The following is a 19,254-nucleotide window of genomic DNA, read 5'->3' on the forward strand; positions in this document are numbered from 1 at the left end:
GTATTCAAAAAATGGTTATTGTCATGCCTTATGAGTACTTCTATATTAACAACAGTTGATCCTTTTTTCATCTTTTTTAAATAAAAATATGCTTTTTGTATTAATGTCTGTACTTTATATAACCTTCTAAATGTTCAAAACAGATATTGAATGAAACAAAGCTTAGGGGCCTCATTACTTTGTTTTGGGGCCTAAAACTTTATTTTAGGGTAAACTGGAAATAGTACGACTCAGATTTCCTCCTGTCAATTTCAGATTATTTTGCCACACTGAGTAAATCTTTGTTGCTTTGAAACAAATTGTGTCTAAGTCAAAAGTGAGCCTCAAGTTCTGAGAGGGGAGTAGTATAGGAAATGTTAGAATATCTAAAATAAGGTTCTTAAATGACTCAAGAAGAAATGGCAAGCTCTCTACTTGTCCAGCAACCTTACATGCATGCAGTGCTGAATTTCTGGCAGAAGTTTCTGGTTGGGAAATGAAGGGTTAAATTTTATTGCCTTTTCGTTTATTAAATATGTTCCTTAGTGGGTTTGTGCTACCTCTGAGACAAAGCAATGGAATTGGTGTGTTTATGCAGAAAGTTCAAGTTTACTTTGCTGTTGCATTCTGGAAGGGTGTGACATGAAAAGATTGTGATTGAGGCCACATGGTTCATGCTGGACTGTGTTTTTGTGAATGGAGGCAGAACTCCAGTTCTGACTGCTTGTCTTGAGGAATTGCTTAGGAGATCAGCTGTCTCATTCACTGGCAGAAAGAATGACTCATACATCTTCTTCCTTGTTTGGCTCCAGGTCATTGTTACAGTGGCTAGAGCTGGTTTTAATTAAATATTAACTCCTTTTGTACTGGATATTTGTTGGTGGTGACTTTTTAAAAAAATTTTGTTTGCAGTGAAAGAGGGGAAATTGCCCTCCAGTGTCAGGTTAAATTGCTTTTCCAAGTTGCTTTCCATTTGCAAGATATATTCTAAGTTTAGCTTTGTAAAGTAACGTGTTAATATTATCTCTGAAAATCAAAAACAGGTAATAAGTATTTCTGTGCTTTGAACAGTTGCTATTGGCAAGTTGATTTTAATTGAGTAGGTGATGAGACTATACAATCCAAACGGATACATTCCCTGTAAAACTAGGATTATAATTAACATTATTGTGCATTTCCCACACACCCCCGGCACATAGTGCTGTAGTCAGAAAGAAAAAAAACTTTTGGTAATAATCTCAGCTAAGGCGACTGGCTGATAGTACAGATGTTGCCCACTTCAAGTATGAGAGTCTGAGACTTGATGGCAGCTTGTCTATTAATGTGGAATGACCTGATAGAGCTGCTTCTGCTATTACCAATAAAATCTACATGCTTAATCTCCTTAAAAGCCTTTTATTGGGCTTTTCCCCTCCTCCTTTTCTCTAGATTCCTTAATTAAGTAGTGTGGGGAAATAGTCTCATTCTCTGCGTGGTCATTTCAGACATGTTTTCTAATAGTCTGCTAAATGCAGAGGGAAAAAGTTTTGTTGACTTGTGTCTTGTCCTGAATGTGGTGATAGAAGACCGCTGTAGCTGTTATGAGAGCCTTGTCGAATTGCAGTGTCTATGACTAACGAAAAGAAGAAACGAATGATATATCCATATATATATATAAATGTGCATGAAGTTGCAACACTCCCAAGTCACATTTTCCTTTCAGAGATCCAAGTTAAGCTGACGTTAACTGTGTACTTGCTGGTTTAACTTGTTTCAAAGACTCCCTTTAATTATCAAAACTCAGGGAACAAAAGCCCTCTTCTGTTTGAGTAATGTGGTGGTGCACTCAATCCATTTCCTTCTCATAGATAGCTACTGTTGTAAAAAGTCCGTGTATTGGGTGGACAGTTGCTTGAATTTCTGTAATATGAATGCATGCATTTCAATTCTGCTCTGTTTTTTTTTTAAAAAACAGAGTTGAAAAAGGGGCATAAATTGACAGTTCTGATTGCCATGGGTCGTATGGCTAGCGGATCGGTGACTTTTATTTGTGTAGTTTTCGGGATGGGCTCACAGATTTACTTCCTACAGCATTTGTTTTATTTTGGTGCTATGTGGTTTTTCTAAGCATCCCAAGAAAAATGTACGGAACTATGTGTCTGACAATTTTTGTGCATTTTTTTTTTATGTTAAAAGGAATTGCCAGCTTTGCTATGTTCTTCCCTCCCCTCCCACCCACCCTGTGTAGTAGCTTTTCGAGAAGCGCATACCAGCAAATGTATTTAAAACTATTATAGTTTTGACTACATTAGTCACCTCCTATTTTAACTGTTCTTTTCTAAAGCGGTCTGTTTGGGTTTTTTAACTAGGTTCTTTTAACTATTAGGTGTTCAGTAGTACCTTTCAGTAGTCAGATCCAATCCTTCTCTCCTTCACCCCCGTGCAGATTAGGGGGGATAAAACCATTGAAGTCAGTGGAATTATGCTGGTTTACAGGTAGCGGCTGGAACTGGACCTTAAAAGAAGTTTTTGGTCCTACACTTCTCATTCTCTGGATAGGAAAACAAAGAGTCTGATTCATAACTGTATTACTCCAGTTTTATGCTGGTGACTCCACTGAAATCAATCAAACTGGCAAAAAGCAGTGGTGAATCAGGCCCAGAGGCTGGAGTTGGTAATTTGCTGCGAAGAATGTAAAATATGGTGGGCCCATTTCTGCAACCACCACAAATCAATCTTAAGTGGAGATATTCACATGTGGAGAGCCCATTTATTTTCATAACTAGACCGATATTTAACCCCGTGCTAGATGCATTTAAATATGACATAAAATTTTATATTTATATTTCATGGACAAGGGATATTACATGGATATATCCTATTTATAAACAATAAAGTTAATGAATAGAAATGCTACAAGTTTATATGTGCTCCAAATTTTAAAAAAAAATTAGGAAAGTAAAAGATCACTATGGTAAAGTTTGTTAACTGGGAGAGCTTGACTTCAAGATTGGAGTTTCCTGTAGCAGTCAAATATTTGGCATATTGAAGGGAAAATTTTAAAGTTCTTACATGCACTGATCTGAATGAACCAACTGAAATTTACAGAGTGTTAATTTTTGTTTGACTTTACCTCTCTTGGGCTTTGCATTGCCCTTGAGTTCATCACTGGTAAGGATGCTGAGGTTTCTTTGGAGGGAAGACAAGTTTAATTCATCAAAAAATTACTCGGACTATTTGATTTGGTAAATCTGATGTGCATTCTGAAGAACTTTAATTCTTGTTTATTATTTAATTTAAAATGTCTTCATATATACAGTTTTCTTCTTAAAGGGCTAGTTTTAGGTAATGTAAATGCTAGAAAAAACTCCAACATCTGTGTTTGCCTCATATTAACATTAATTGCCATTCACATATTTGTCTTAACACTTGAGCTACACCCTTGTTTATAGTTACCCAAAATTATTTTGTTTTTAAGGTGTATTTGCTGTAATAGATTAGGTAGGATTATAAACCCTAGTCTTTGGAATCTTGAGAGTACTGTTTTACTGCAATATGGGCCTGATCCTGAAATACTTACTGAAGAAAAACTTCCAGTAAAGTCAGTGGAAATTTTTCCGGAATTAAGGAGTTTAGGATCAGGTCCACAGAATATCTTATACCTTTGCACTAAAGGATCAAGAGTGGCTAAGTTTAAAGAGATATTCTTACCTTTTGACTCACATGCGTAATTCCCATTGATATTAGCGGGTATCTGGTTTGTTTTTATACATATACTTAGCCCTTAATAGTTCCTAACTTGGAAAGCTTTCTAAAATGATCAAACAACATATTTTTCTTTATTGCTTTTAATAGTTTGATATTAAGTGTTCCAATAAATGGGTATATAACCACTGTTTACTTTTTGATGAAGCGTGTTGGGTTACCAGGTCATGGAAGATGTTTTTTTCAGTTGCAGATTACTCTCGATTTACTTCTCTTTGGACAAGACTTGTTACATACTTTCAAACTGTTCATTTCATGTCACTTTGCCATGGAAGTTCTAGATGAGGTAGTTTGACAAAAGAGCGGTATTTTTAAATTATGGTAAGCTGAGATTTTGCTAACTATGGAGGTATCTAGAAAGGTTACACCATGGCTGTCCCATGACCTGGTTTCTGCTAGTTTCCACCTTACACAATTAAACTAAACAGTATTTCAGCTATATGTCTAAACTGTGCTAAAGCCTTGGATGTTTACAAGGCATTAAGATAATTTGGGGAGACTGTTAATATCTTGACTATGCAACAAAATGGCATTGTATTATCACCGGGTGACAACCATGATGTTTCAGATGCAGTTGGAATTATAGTGTTAGTTGAGTCATAAAGTTTCCTAAAAGTAAAGATATTACAGAAGGCAGAGGGACTCTGGTTATGGTTCTCATGCTAGGTACGTATTTTGAGCCCATCTGAAAACAAAGATTGAAATGAAAATTCTATGGTCCAGCCAAAGACTCTTTTGACCCTTTTAAAAAACAAAATAAAAATGTTTTCTGCTATTTTGGCTGCAAGCGTTACCCGTAAATGAGTCCAGTTTCTCCTGGAGAAGAAACAAAGTGGGTTAAATGTACAAAGATGGTTTAAACACTGGGATTTATTTTTGTGCAGAAGTCCCAAATACCACTTTGAAAATTGATGCTAACGGGTTTTAATACTGGTTGAGGTTGTTCTCTTTCAGTCCTAATTATAGTTGAGCCAACAAAATCCTAGTTTTGACCTTGGCTGTGCTTCAAGGTTAGCACAATAATCTTCACTATGCTTTAGTGGCTTCTCTTAATTTGTCCCCCCCTTTTTTTTCCCCCTTTCTTCAGCTCAGGTACCTGACAATGACGAGCAGTTTGTGCCAGACTATCAGGCTGAAAGTTGTAAGTATAGTATGATTCATCGCTTTCTTAAAATATATATTTATATATATATATATATATATTTTGTCTCAATTTCTAGTATTCATGGTCATGTGACAGTCATGTGGCCATTCTATTTGCCTGTCAGTGACATCAGCACTAAGAATAGATGAAGCAAGTAGGGCTCTGAAGTGCAGCCAGCAAAGGTTGTTTTTGCTGAAGGTGTAACCTTTAGCAGGTGGTCCCATTTTTTCGTTTGTCACTGAAGCAGAGAAATTCTCTCTCATGAGCTCAGTAAGATAGCGGAGCTTTCTGTGTCTCTTGAATAGAGGGAGAAGGATGGTAAGCGCTGTATGGATCCAAGTAGTGTAAAATATAAGCAACTAGTCCCTCGCATAAAAATTACTTGAGATTCTCTATGGGTTTTCTAAACAGCCCTCTTGTTTTGTATTTACCAAATACAGCTAGTCTCTGTCAACATAGTATATTAAGTTATATTAATATATACAGCATGGCTCCATGAACCATATGTTGCATTCCTATCTCAAGCAAAATTTCCTTTGGAGTTAGTAGGAGTTTTACCTGAGTTAGAACAACAGGAATTAGTCCTATATTGTGCTAATCCACCTGCTTTTTCTGAGCCTTTTTGTGTGTGTGAGTCAGATGGGCATTCTGTCTGGTTTGCCACTTATCTTATTCATGCCAGAAACTTTTTATTTATTTTTTAACACATGCACCCTCAACTCTTCCTTTGCTGCAGTTCCCAGTGTCCTACTTTTCTGCTTTCCTTTTTGAAGTCCCTTCCACTAGTGCTGCTCTGAGGTTTGACTGGTAAAGGATACATGAAGGCAGTGGCATGAGAGACATTGCCTGGTGAGGCCAATACTGTCTCTCATCCTCTCTCTGTCCCTACCATACACATATCACTCATCTATGGCAAGTCTGGTCTCCATCAAAGGTCACTTCTAGACACTTGTCTGCTTATGGCAGTAGAGTTCAGGGCTGCTTTTCCACTGAGCTAAATAACTTCTGTTATTGATCCTACTAGAGAAAATTGCTGCAATCAGCTAAACTGAATACCTGTTAAAACTGACATTCATGTGTCATAAAAGTAGTAATAAATGAAGGCATGAGCAATTTTATAATAGAGATCTCAAACAAATTAGAAGAATTTTAAAAAAGGACAGTAAAGGTAATGTAGTTCCAGAGTCGCTTAATTTCCCTGCACATCTTGAGATTGTTCAAGATACTTAGATACATTTCCTTAACATAGTTTCCATCGAGTGCACATAACATACATATCTGGCAAAACAGGATTTATTTTCCTGGACTGATTTTATTCCAACACTGAAATTGCTTTTATTTTTGTAATAAGTTGCCTCAAATAATTCCTCGCACTAACTCCTAAAGACACACAAATGAATATGGATAATAATCCTTTTGGAATTACTATTTGTATGAAGTTTTCCCCCTCTCTTCGTATAGCAAATTTGTCTAGTATAATACCAGTGCAAAACTTGTCTATAAATTTCATCCTGCATACACTGTTGTGTCCACATAAAATTTGCACAGCACAGATCTCTTGTATAAGAGTGCAAAGTTCTGCCAGGGCTTCTATTAACCCACAATTATTGTTCCAAAATAAGTCAATGATTCCTGGAGAATAATTTGTGAACTGTGAATGAAAAACCCCATCAAAGTTTGTCACTGCTTCTGGTGATAAAGAAATTCACCTAACATGGATACTTCATTAATGCTGTTGTATTTCAGAATTCTTTAGCCACAGCTTACACAGTGTTATCAAAGGATCATTTATTTCCTCATTTCAGTTGTTTTCTTTATCTTAAGTAAAGGTCAGGCAAGCTTCCTGGAGAGTACTCTAGCAAAGGTTACAGAGTTTCAAACATAGACTTGGATATAATGTACATAGCTTTGAGCTATTCAGACAGAAATGGGGAACAGCATAAGCAAAGTCAGAAGAAAAGTACAGTTGCGAAACATCACTCCCCCACAATTATGACTACTTCCTCTCGGTTCAGAACTTGCCTTTACAATGTATTTATTCTGTTGTTTATAGCTCTATAATGAACCCCCCGAGCAAGGCAGGAGCACCCAAGTTTCACTGTGTGCGAGAGGTAGAGTCAGCTGTAGGTTCTGTGCCAGGTATGTAGTTTGAGTTAATAGTGGAGGTGAAGGACAGAGATGTGGCCTTTGGAATGGAGGTCATGGCCACTATGCCATCCCAGAGGCAGCTGCCCCATGCTTGTCTGGATTTCATAGGCCTAACTTCAGTGAGGTTCCTCGAACAAAGCCTCTTTAGTTAGGCTTTATACCAAAGGGTGTGTGTGTGTGAGAGAGAGAGAGACAGAATTTCATCCAAGTTGCTTAGAAAACATTAAAAAAAACCAAAAAAAACCTCCAAGGTTCTGACCTGCAGAATTATAATCTACAAATAGTAGAAAGGAGAACAGTTTAGGTGCAAGAAGTAGTAACATTTTCTTTCTAGCGTTTTCCACTCAAAGATAGCCCTCAGATATGGTATCAACTTGTGGTGTTAACTCCATCATGAGAGAAACACTTGCTAATCAAAATAGCAGCAGTAAGCAAGATGGCGAAACTATTCCCAGCCACACCCCAAGATCGTAGCAATGATGGCAAAACTCTTCTAGTGCTGAAAACGTCAGTGTTGGCAATGATGGAAGCGCTAATGTAGAAGAGATGCTGGCAGTTGCTGGTGTTTTTAAGGACCATGTCTTTTGACCAATTCTAAGCAGGCTTAGATGACATGGCACTTAAAATACACTGGGTGCCTGCATCCCTCTATTTGTTAGGGCTACTGCTGCTGAAACTGCACTGGTATTTATGACAGTGGGAAACTTTGTCAAAAATACACTGCTGTAGATACACAACCCACCTCGCCTGAATAAGTGCATGTCTACATGCCATGGCGCAGCACGGTAGAATGTCACTGTCTGTTCACAAAAAACAGGGTGAAACAGGCAAATTTCATTAAAAAAATTATTTGAAAAATTATTTGCTTTGCAACTATGTCTACAGCTAAGCTTGAGTGTCCTGCTTTGTTGCTTCATACAACAGCAGAGAAATTCCTACTTAGTATTTTGCACAGCTCTTCCGCTTATTCTATATTTGAGGAACAGTGGCTTGATTTAAGGTAAGTGTATGAGAAGTAGCATATATCAAAAATACAAAAAAATACTCCAAAAATGAGAAAAATGCCACCCAGTGTTCTGTAAATGTTGTCTATATTTTTGACTAGTGCTCTCCTCAGATTTCAATAAACCTATTTTGGTGTTGACCTCCAATGTGTAATTACATGCCAGGAAAAAGTGGCCCGTATTATCTCTCTGGGATAAGATTTCCTATTGTTTAAAGTCCATTGACACGTACTGATGACAGGGGCCAGATCCTGCAACCCTTTTAATTAATGGTATAGATCTCAGAGATGCGAGGCTGAGGGAGAGTGGGCCCCAGACTTGCCATTGTAGGAGCTAAAATTGTATTTGCTTGAAAGCTTGTTTCGTTTGAGTGGAGATTTTAAAACTTTACCCTGCCTCCTCCCATTGTTTGATGTTATCTGTGAAAGACACAAGAGGAGGTAGGCAGGCTTTGATAAAATTGTCAGATGGCTAAAGGATGTAGCTGGCAGTGAAAACTCATACTGTCAGCAAGTAACCTGGTTCATTTGATTATAAACAGGGATTACCGCTGCATCAAACTAGGAAGTCTGGTCCCTTAATGCCATAATTGTGTCATTGGCTTTTTGTTTCAGAATTTTTATTTACATTGTTGCTTTTTGGTGTTTCTCTATCCCTTAAAATGTAGATTCATGATAAACTTTTCTTTTGTCTATTATTGAATTTTCTTCTAATGACAATTTGTGCTGTGCTTTATCAGGTGGCCCAGGCTCTCTCTTCATTTTGTTTTTGATTATGTATTTTTTCCCTGACTGTTCAGTGCTTTCGCTTAATACTGCCAAGGGGTAAATGTTAATATTAGACCTCAGCTGTTGACAGTAAATCGGTAAGGCTGGCTATAAAATTCTCTCTACTCAGTGTCCGATTAAACTTTAAGATAAGAAAAATACTCTTTAGTAATGATTTTGCATGTGATCTTTCAAGACCTTTTTCCCCCCAGGTTTAGCAAAGAAGTTCTTTCATTGCAGATGCCAGGATCCTTAAATTATTCAGGGACTGTGCTTTTTAGATTCTCCAGCTTGCAGTCTTTAAAAGCCTGTTAAAGAGAGATCTTTTACATAGGCTTCAGGTAGCTGTGTTCTTCCATCATTTTAAGCAAAGGCACAGTGTCTTCTATCTCCTGTGTAAGTCGGAGAAGTACTAAAATATTTGCATCCATGTTTGTGATACACAAAATCATGGTTAGTTTTTTTCTGCACCATGAAATGAGAACTATTTTTTCTTCTTGTGCTTTTGGTGAATTAAATATTAAAAGCAAATTACACAAATTACAGTTTACACAACTGTAACACTTTCCTATGTACCCTTGCATATCTTGTGAGCGCAGTTCCTGGATGTTTAATTATCATTTCATTCTCTGCTATTTGATGCAAAAAATATTTTTAAATCAGAATTGGAAATATCAGTGTAATGTAAGTTCCAATGTTAGGCCCGATCCGGCTCCCATCCAAGTCAACAAGAGCTTTGTAAGGAGCAACTATATCCTGTGTTCATTTTTGTCTATATTGATGATGCTGTGTAGTTTATTGGCGTGTAAGTTTGCATCCTCAAGAAAGTCATTAGTGGCCTGAAAAAAAAATCCAATTTTTTAAGTTCAACATTATGTCCCCTGATTTTAAGTGGTGATTCATTGCCTAGGCAGCTGGTAACTGTGTATTACTAGAACAAGATGTCCTAGAAAGTGCAGTTGCTAGTGTTTTGGTTCTTCAAGGTGCAGTGACTAGATGGCTAACACAAATGCACAATTGTCCTGCGATAGATCAATCTTGCTAGAAATGCCTTTTCTTTCAATGTAGTTCTGCAGGCACAGTACTGGAACACTTTGACAAATACCCTAGATGATAGGGCTTTAAGAGTTTTCCTGTCTTGGCCCAGATTTCTCAGATAACTCTTACTAATAATGCTTTCTGTAGCGATTTTGCTTTGTTTTTTGGTGCTTTGCTATAAACTACTTCCTCTGTTAGGTCAGATTTTTTTTTCTTTTTTGTCAAAACACTGATGGAATTTATTTGTTTAGCTTGAACGTAACTCTGAGGGATATTTTTAGGTGATCAGAACAAAGGTCAGGGAATCAGGACTCCATGGTTCTATTCCTGCCTCTGGCTCTCTCTGATCTCAGACAAGTTGCTTAACTGCTGTTACCACAGTTTGAAGTGGATACAAAAACGCATGCATCCCTCACAGCGAGGTGGAACAGCTCCCTTAATCATCTCTTGTAAAATGATTGGAGATTCCCGAATAAAAGGCTTTATGTAGCACAAAGCATTTGTTACTATTATTATTATTTATTTACTTTATTTCTATTACAGAGTCAGGTTAACAGTTATTGACTGGCCCTTACCTCGTGCCTCCCCACATGTCCTCACCTCTTTCAGTCTCTCCCTCACAATGACTTTCTTCCGGAACTCACTAACATTACATTTTAGATGCTGTGTTTGTGTTTTGTTTTTTTTAGATTATCATTTAAAATAAATTTATTTGTGAATGGTGCCTTTTAGAGAACGCTGTGGGTTCATTTGTGGTTCAGCCCTGGGAATTAGCCTGTGCTAAGCAGGGTTTTCTCCTTCCTCTAGGGGATTTTTGGGACTATTCAAACCTACCCCAGCCCAGCCTGTTCTCGCTTTTACTAAATTTAATTCTTGGAAAAGTTTTACCATGAGGCCTTTCTGAGTCCGTAATGCTTTTCGTCTGTGGGCCTTATAAAATCTTGAAAGCTTATGGATTTGTTTTGATTTTAGTAAGTAGATTTTGTTTTCTCACCTCACTGTATTTTTATACTATATTTCTTGCTCTGACGAATAATAAAGCCTTATTATGTATTCTTGCAGTGATATTGATAATAAATTAAGTCAGTACAATTGGGACAATAGTCTTGTGAAACAAGTAGCTAGCTCTTATCCAGAGATGGACTTTGCTGCAGCCAAATCTCTTAAGTTTGAGCTGTTGCTTTTGAAATGGCCTTTGTGCGGTGAAGTGAACAGTTACTGCTGAGTAAGGTTGCCTTTCACCATCCCAGCGGAGAGTGCAGTCCTATTATGTTGAGGTGGTTTGACTTTGTAGTGCTTGGCAGTGGGGCCCAGATGTGAAGTGACCTGATAGTCCATCGAGCTAGAGGCGGGAGCACAATCCAAGTAAATGGACAGCATCTCTGTGTTGCCTTGGCTCCCTCTAGAGCCCTCCAGGCACTTGTCTGTCCCTTCCAGGCCAGTCCAACCCAATTTTTCTTCCTCAAAGCCCCATTCTCATTCATGGTTTTAGTGCAGATTAATGGTTTGAGTTGCATGTGGAGGTTATCAGCTAATGAATAAACTTCAGTCTTCCCATCCTGTGATAAAGCTGTCTCCTAGGTCAAAGGTGAAGCATGTAACCTTTTCCCCTCTGAAATGGTAATTTCTTAAGGCTGTCAAATAACTTCCTGAGGGCTGTTTACATTAAAAAAAACCCACATATTTTATTCAAAATGAGGAATTTTCAGTTTTACAAAAAACTCTCGTTCCCTCTCTGAGGAAGTTTCGTCTAGAATCCTACCGATCTTCCAGTTCGGGAAATACACAAGTCATCCACACAGTGCAACTTCTAGGCCCCTGCCAGAGTCTTTCTGACAGTTAAAATTATTTTGATGTCTAAAAGGACAGTCATTTGTGTTTCGGATTATACGTATGAAGTATCTGTTATGATCTTGTTTGTATTAATGAATGTAAGTTGAAAAGTGGCTGATTTGTTTTCCTGTCTTTTTCACAAACAAAGCAAAAAGGCAAATTAAAGGGATGCTGTCAATCTATTTTGACACAAACATTTGTGCTCCTTAAAGTTAACTACTTCCCATACAGTCTCATTGGAGAACATATTTCGTGTTGGAGAAGGGGCCCAAACTAAACCCCTGAATGTGAACATCATTAACTTTTTGGGGTGTTTGAAACCCAGATCCAATTTTGGAACTTGGGCCCACCTCTACTACTGTGTTTGTTTCCATAGATAAAATAGATATATATTTAAAATGTATTTCATTTTGTTCTTCCGTCTGTTGGCTGCATCAGCAATTTAAGACAAATGTCACAGTCCTCAGCAGTCAAATCTGAGTTTTTCATAGGAAAGTGGAGGAGGGAAAGGGAAAAGGAAAGAATGAATATCCCAGATACATTAAGTATTGACAGCTTGGAGAGGCTGAGATGCACAATGCATCCACATCCTCTCAGGACAACCCTTAAAGCCCATGAAATACACATAATATCCCTGATTTCAAGGTTCCATGTCCCTTCATTTACGATCTCTTTCTTCACATTATTCGGAAGTAGTCTTACTGGATTGATAAATCAAATGGCACTGGTATATAACAAATGAACATATATTATGAAGGAAGTATAATTAAGTGATCGTCCATTTCATCAGTCCTGAATACTTGTATACTAACAGTCTAGAGCTGTAGAAATAAAATTTGTCTTAAAACTTGTGGACAGAATACTGGAGTCTTTTTAAAGATATAGAGACTCTGAACTCGTAGTTTATATTTGGTGAATGGAAGCTTTGCCTGAGAAAGGATTAGGTCAATTTTTTCCCCGTCTCATGCTTTGTGTCTTTCGCACATCACCTCTTAGCATTATCTGCTGTTAGATTGACCTTGAGTGAAGGTGAAGACATGAGTAAATTAGAGCAATGTAGAACATTTTCATTCTTGTGTATCTACCTGTTCTCTATGCTTAGGGCTATATGTGTTAGAAATGAGTGAACCATTAGCAACTTTATTTCTGGTCATCTTCCTCCTTTTTGCTATTTTGCTGTTTGTGAACTTATTCAGGAAATGTAGTTACCAGTAAGTTAATGTGGTGAAATATTTTGAGAGTAATAGCATTTACTGCCAAGTCATGGAGTCACTAAACAGGCAGGTTGCTTACTGGCTGGGTTTGTCTTCTTTGATTTTAACTTTAAGCATTATGGGTCATGATCAAGGATGCTGGAAATTTGCATGTGCAAGAAAGTTGCCAATTTTGCAAATTTCAGGGTCTTTATGCAAATGTTGCTGCTTTTCTACAGACTAACTTTTGGCTTAAAAAGAAAATGTTTCTGACTTTTATCCCACTGCAAAGAAAATCTTCAGAATGGAAATTGATGTGATGTTTTCTTATTAATCCAGCCTTGAAGAACATTTCATCCAGCCAAACCACTAGCAGAAGCTAAGGTGTTAACTACCTCAGTAAGTTTCACAGCTGAAACTATTTGGGACTGTTGGATGTATGCAGTACATACCTGATGTATTTATGTACATTGTGAGTTTGCATGCAAAGGTTTAACATGCAGCTTAAGAAGCAACTGCATTCAGGCATATGTTGAAATATAAGTGTAAATTCAGACCTGAATCTCATTTACACTAAGGTCACTTTACACTATTCTGGCCTTGTAAAGGAGTCTTAAGTGACCTTAGTTAAATGAGAATTAGGCCTCTTTTTCTGTAGGCAGCCGCAAGTCTATTGACTTCAATGGGATCTCATTGCTCAGCACCTCTGAACATCAGTACGCTTATTTAAATTTCTAATTTTAGGTATCTCTGAAAATTTTCATGATGGCTTCTTTGTTGAACTGCTTATGCAACTATGGTAATAATCAGCTGGCAATAAGTTCTCCTGAGTCACTGCAGTGACCTACGTCTTGTCCAGTGGAGACTAAATAGATTGTTTTGGCAATGGCTAGACTTTTACAGTCTGTCAGAACAGACTTGAATACAGAATGGACTACGGACGTAGATTTGAGCTTCAGTCTTCCTTTTTACTATCTGGTGTTGTTTAAGTTGAGTTATTGCCTAGCTCAGGGGTGGCCAACCTGTGGCTCCGGAGCTACATGCGGCTCTTCAGAAGTTAATATGCGGCTCCTTGCACAGAGTTTCCAGAGTTGGCGCCTGTCGCTCCAGCCCTGATGTGCTACAGGGTGCTCACTCCTCAACCCCTGGCTCTGCCCCAGGCCCCAGCCCCACTCCACCCCTTCCCCCAAGGCCCCCGCCCCCGAGTCTGCTGCGCCCTTGCTCCTCCCCCCCCCCCAACCCCCTCAGCCTCCAGCACACCACAAAACAGCTGATCGCGGCGGGCAGGAGGCACAGGGATGGAAGGTTAGGTGCTGATCGGCGGCGCTGCTGGCGGGTGGGAGACACTGGGGGAGGGGGAGCGGATGGGGGGCTGCTGATGTATTACTGTGGCTCTTTGGCAATACACATTGGTAAATTCTGGCTCCTTCTCAGGCTCAGGTTGGCCACCCCGGCCTAAAGGGTGAATATTGTTGCTCATGTGTCATTTATAATGGGTCTACAATGTTTGCACATTTTCCTAAGTGAGGTCTGTAAACAGATCTCCCATTGATTTAAGGCTGAGACTGATTTCAGGGGAAAATCTATTTGACAACTTCCTAGTCTCCTGGAAGAATGCACAGGCTTCAGATGTGCAACAATACTATTATGGAACAGTGCAAGGATTAATGATGACTTGATGCATATGTTATGGTTCTGTTCCATAGTGCTCTATTTTTTTGGAGGAAGTAAACTGTCATATAATCAATCCTAATACTCTATACAAACTTGCCACTAGAGCCCCCAATTTCTTGTAGGTGGGATCAGCAACCCTCCAGGATGTCAATAAAATGGTAGGTTAGTCTAACCACCAAAAGCCCAACACCACCTTGCATGCACAGCTCACAGGAGGTTAGTCACTGTGATATGTCTTCATTGCATATTTAGCTCAACTCTGCCTTCCATTCACATAGAAAAACCTCTGACCTGCATCTGAAGGTGCTTCAAGCCCAGGTTATTTTACTAGGCTGGGGGTGGGGATTAGAGCCTTAGCTCAACTATCTCGGGCTGGAACACACACACGTTGCAGTGAAGATGTAGGCAAAATCACTTGTCCAAATAGCCCTTCCCACAATTCCCCTGCAGTTGATACAAATGGCTGTTACTCATCACAAAGAATCAAGGGATAAGCCCCAGATACCTATGGGTGAGTGGAGACACAGTTATGTGGATATAGCATTGCTGGGGGAATGCTTACATCTGGGCTAGGCTAATCTTGGTGCCAATTAATGGGTTAACTGTGCAAGGAAAACACACCCCTGAGTTCCTAGGTATGCAAAGGCAGCACACCCACTACTTACATCCCTTTGTGGACTGTATCTTACTTACCTGATCAGCTCTGCTGGCCAGTGCAAAAGGGAGGGGAACCATGTGTTGTTGGAGTACAAAGAGAGCAGCCACTTTCTGCCTGGGCTTTACCTGGGTGTAGCTGATCCTTAGAGAGTAATAGTTAAACACTCGAAGTCAGCAAACAAAATTGACACTGCTGCGTTGCATACAGGCCTCAGTGATTTGGCAAATTTTGAAAAAAAAAAAATGCATACCAAGTTCAGGAATTCTTGTTCTCTTTCTTGGAACTACAGTATATGATTGAGCAAGGTTAACCGGGTTAGAATCTGATTAATTACTTTTATGTTTGTTTATAAAACTTGATGTGCATTGTGTGCTTAGGGTTGCCAACTTTTTAATTTCTGAAAACTGGACCCTACAGCAGGAGAGCTGGAGCCTCCCCCTTTTCCCCCCGAGGCCCCACCCCTGCTCTGCCTCTTCTCTCTGAGGCCCCACCCCTGTCACTCACTGCTCTTCCCCCTCCTCCTCGCTCAGTACTGTCTACCTCCCTCCCCCCTACCAGCTGGGCTCCCTTTGCTCCAGGAGCCTGCCTGCTCGCCCACGAGATGCAGGTAGGAGGCAGCCCCAGATGAGTAGGGGCTGGCATGGGTTGATGACCCAGCGCCTCCTCCCTTGGCCTCCCCACCTGTGGTAACTGGACTTTTGGGGTCTGGTCAGTACATATGACCGGTCACTGTACAGGTCCCCTTTCCATCAGACTTTCCGGTCGAAAACTGGACACCTGGCAACCCTATGTTTGTAGAATTTAGAGTTAAGCTACAGCGTGTTTTGTTGACACATATTTTATTTTATCTCGCTATTAAAAAGACACAGTCAATTTAAAAATCATACTTTGAAAATGTACTTTCTCTTGTTATTTTTAATACTTCTCTACAACAGAGAGAGGCTAAAATAAGACTGTTTCCGGTTAGTTTACTTTGTGCCTTGGACAGCACTTTGTGTAGTCAATGTTACTGTTTATAGGTTTCTATGTGGCATTTCCCTTCAAAGTATCTAAGCACCTGACAGATATGAATGTGTTTATCCTCACAACATGGTTGTGAGATATGGAAATATTGTTATTCCAATTTTTCAGGTGTGGGAACTAACACACAATGATTAAGATTTCTCAAGTTGGACTACCAAAACAGAGGTACCCAAAATCAGAGGCCATCTTTTGAAAATGTAGGTCCAAGTGACTTGCTCAGGTTTACACAAAAACCAGGAACTGAGTCTAGTTTCCTGACTCCCAGTCCACTTTCTTACATACAAGATCAGCCTCCCTCTCCCGTTTGCCCTGTTCTTTATGTGGATTTGTCACTAAGCTACTGGGAAGTGAGAAAACATTTTTTTTAAAAAAACTAGAAAAATGTGATTGGAAACTCCCCAGAATTGGCAGGCCTGAGTAGGTCCTGCTCTATGTCCTGCTAATTGCTGTTTGTTTTTTCTTTTGAGGGTGGGGAGGGAGGGAAATTGACAAAATTTTAAGTTGACAGTGTCTCTTTAAAATAATAATTTTTATAGGTTTTGCATTTAAGTGATCTATTCATTAAATGATGTGCTAAAAAGAGAAATATAGGAAACGTTCTGGTTAGTTCAGGGGTTCAGGTGAAAGTCTCGACCAAGTTTCCCAAAGTTTCCTTCAGACACCAGTTGTCCCTAGAAAAAATAACAAGTTGCCAAGTTTGCCCCTAAAGCTCTTCTGGAAGAAATGTATAGCACTAAATACAGAAATGATAAACCTACTTACTGAAAACTGCAGCAGGGATATTATCTATCTACCCATGTGAGACAGGCAAGCAAGGGCCTATCTTCTCCCACTTTACGAATGGACTTAAGCTGGAGATAGGCATCTAGATGCCTACAGTGAGGCAGCTGTAGGCATTCTCAGAGACAGAAACGTAGGTGCCTAGGGAACTCTTACCCTGAACACTTAGTTAGCAGGTGAGTTTAGGAGCTACAGGGTTTGGCAGGAGTTTTGTGGAATGGAGCAAACCTGGTCAAGTACCTTTTTTGAGTGGATTCACAGAGCTCTCAACCATGCTTGTAGCTGTGTCCATGGTTTCACACTGACTCAACAGACATTCTAGGCTTCCGGGTGAGAATTCTAGACTCTTTATTGTATAGATGTGCTTATGGCTTCCATCATCATAATATCTGAATGCCTACTACATTCTCTAGCTTAGTGTGAATGGCTGGATACCTATCCTGTCCTCAGCAGAGTACACAGGCCCTGATTTAGTGCCCAAACTCCTCTCTTCCCTGGGATTTGGCTTTATTGATAACTCACAAACAAGAACACAAGAGCTTAAACTTCCTCCTCAAGCTTGGCTGTTTCGAAGGTTTTCCTCCAGGACATTCTTTTTGTTTCCTAAATTCCAAAGAGACACTCTCATTCCCTGTCTGGACTCATTTAACCCACATACTAGCATGACTGTCAGGGGTAATTACACTAAATCTTAATGTATGATTTTGCACCTGGGTCTAGTGTGATGCAAAAAGAAGAGTCTTTTGTATTTCTATAGTCTTGGGGGCTGCCATCCTGGTACCATTGAATGAATCATTCTAAAGAATAAATCCATTATCTGTTAAATTCCATAGGTCTTCAGAGTAATTTATGTAGAACCCAATTGGTTTCATCCCAGTTAAATTAGGACTTTTCCATAAGGGGATCGATCAGTGCAGCTCCTATTTATCCAAAGGCCTAAATTTGGCCCTAATTGCTTCATACTCTGTCCCTTCCTTCCTATCAACAGTCTGAAAAATTTGCTGCATTAGCCCCATAGTTCTCTAGCGCTCTGGCATTTAGCAACTAGTTAACTTGCTCCAAAGATGTTTGCTTTGGAGCAATTATTGTACTGAATTCAGGGCATCTGCCACGAGTACCGGTGCTCTTCCCTCCATCGCCTGCAATTGCAAGTCTCATAAACTCAGACAGGTAAATGTCTCGAATGAAACATGAAGGGGGAACATAAATCAGTGTAAAATACTGCCTGTGACAGCATTTCTGCAAGATTGCTGTGTTCAGAGACTAGCAACCCGTGTCAACAGCTGTGGCACATACCGAATAAAATATCTCAATGCATTTCTGGACTAGATGTTGAAACCTTATGGGGGTGAGACGAGAGGGGTATGTAAACTAACTGAAACCACGCGCCAAATTAATCATTTCTTTTTTTTTAAGTGTTGACAGAATCTTCCCCAAATAATGTGGATTTTCTGCGTATTCGTAGCTAAACCAATTTAGACCAAATGACTAATAGTGTCCTAACAAGGTGTTTACTGGCAGGCCATTGAAAAGTTTGCTATGTAATTGCGTAGTCTTTATTTTAGAAACAGGTTAACTTTTATTGGCATTTACTGAAAACTTCCTTCTCTCCCCCCCCGCCATCCACCCCACCCACCCAGCTGGCTTCTCCTTTGGGCAAGCTTACCTAGTTTTGATACTCAGAAAATATTTGCAACTTTGATTGGCTACTGATGGGTTTTTTTGAACAAGAAGCTATGTATCCGGATTGATCTCAGTCGTGCCTTCGGTAGAATTACATCATCAGAACATTGCAGGTGTACTCCACTAATTCTGAATGTAGCATTTTGTACTATAGTGACTGCATGGTCATACAGATAGGGGCTTGTTTACACTAGAAAAATTACAACTAGTCTATTAATGTTGTAATTTTAAAAGAAATCTATTAAGCTATACTAATGTAAGCCCTAGTGTGGACAAAATTGTTCTGGTGTAGCTGCGCTTTATACCAGTATAGCTTATGCCAGAAACTGATATAACTGCATCCACAGGAGGAGGGTTTTGCTGGTTTAGCTATACCAGTGTAGTTAAGCCAGCAAAACTTTCCAAGTGTCCCCTTCACATCCATGCTTTAGAAGCAAGACATTAAGTAATTAATCAGTTATATTATTCCCATGAATAGAAAAATGCAGAAAAGATCCTATTTGCTAAAAGGATACAGGAGGGCTGTTTTCAGCAGCCTGATAGGCAGGGAAATTGGTGAATAAGAACTTGTCAACACGGGGACCAG

At 39.3% G+C, this 19,254-nt stretch overlaps 1 protein-coding gene across 7 annotated transcripts in view; it reads left to right on the top strand.

The window, feature by feature from the left end:
* The window catches only part of ETV1 (ETS variant transcription factor 1), a 70,863-nt gene that overhangs the window by 7,655 nt on the left and 43,954 nt on the right, over positions 1 to 19,254 (top strand). For 5 of the 7 annotated variants that reach the window (XM_077809375.1, XM_077809378.1, XM_077809376.1 and 2 more), the window contains one exon: positions 4,811 to 4,864. The exons of the other annotated variants lie outside the window; for them this stretch is intronic. In XM_077809375.1, the coding sequence (XP_077665501.1) occupies positions 4,811 to 4,864 (54 nt within the window). The remainder of the gene's footprint in view (positions 1 to 4,810; positions 4,865 to 19,254) is intronic. 7 annotated transcript variants of the gene reach the window in all.

Source organism: Eretmochelys imbricata, chromosome 2 (genome assembly GCF_965152235.1).
Source record: "Eretmochelys imbricata isolate rEreImb1 chromosome 2, rEreImb1.hap1, whole genome shotgun sequence".
NCBI lineage: Eukaryota > Metazoa > Chordata > Testudines > Cheloniidae > Eretmochelys > Eretmochelys imbricata.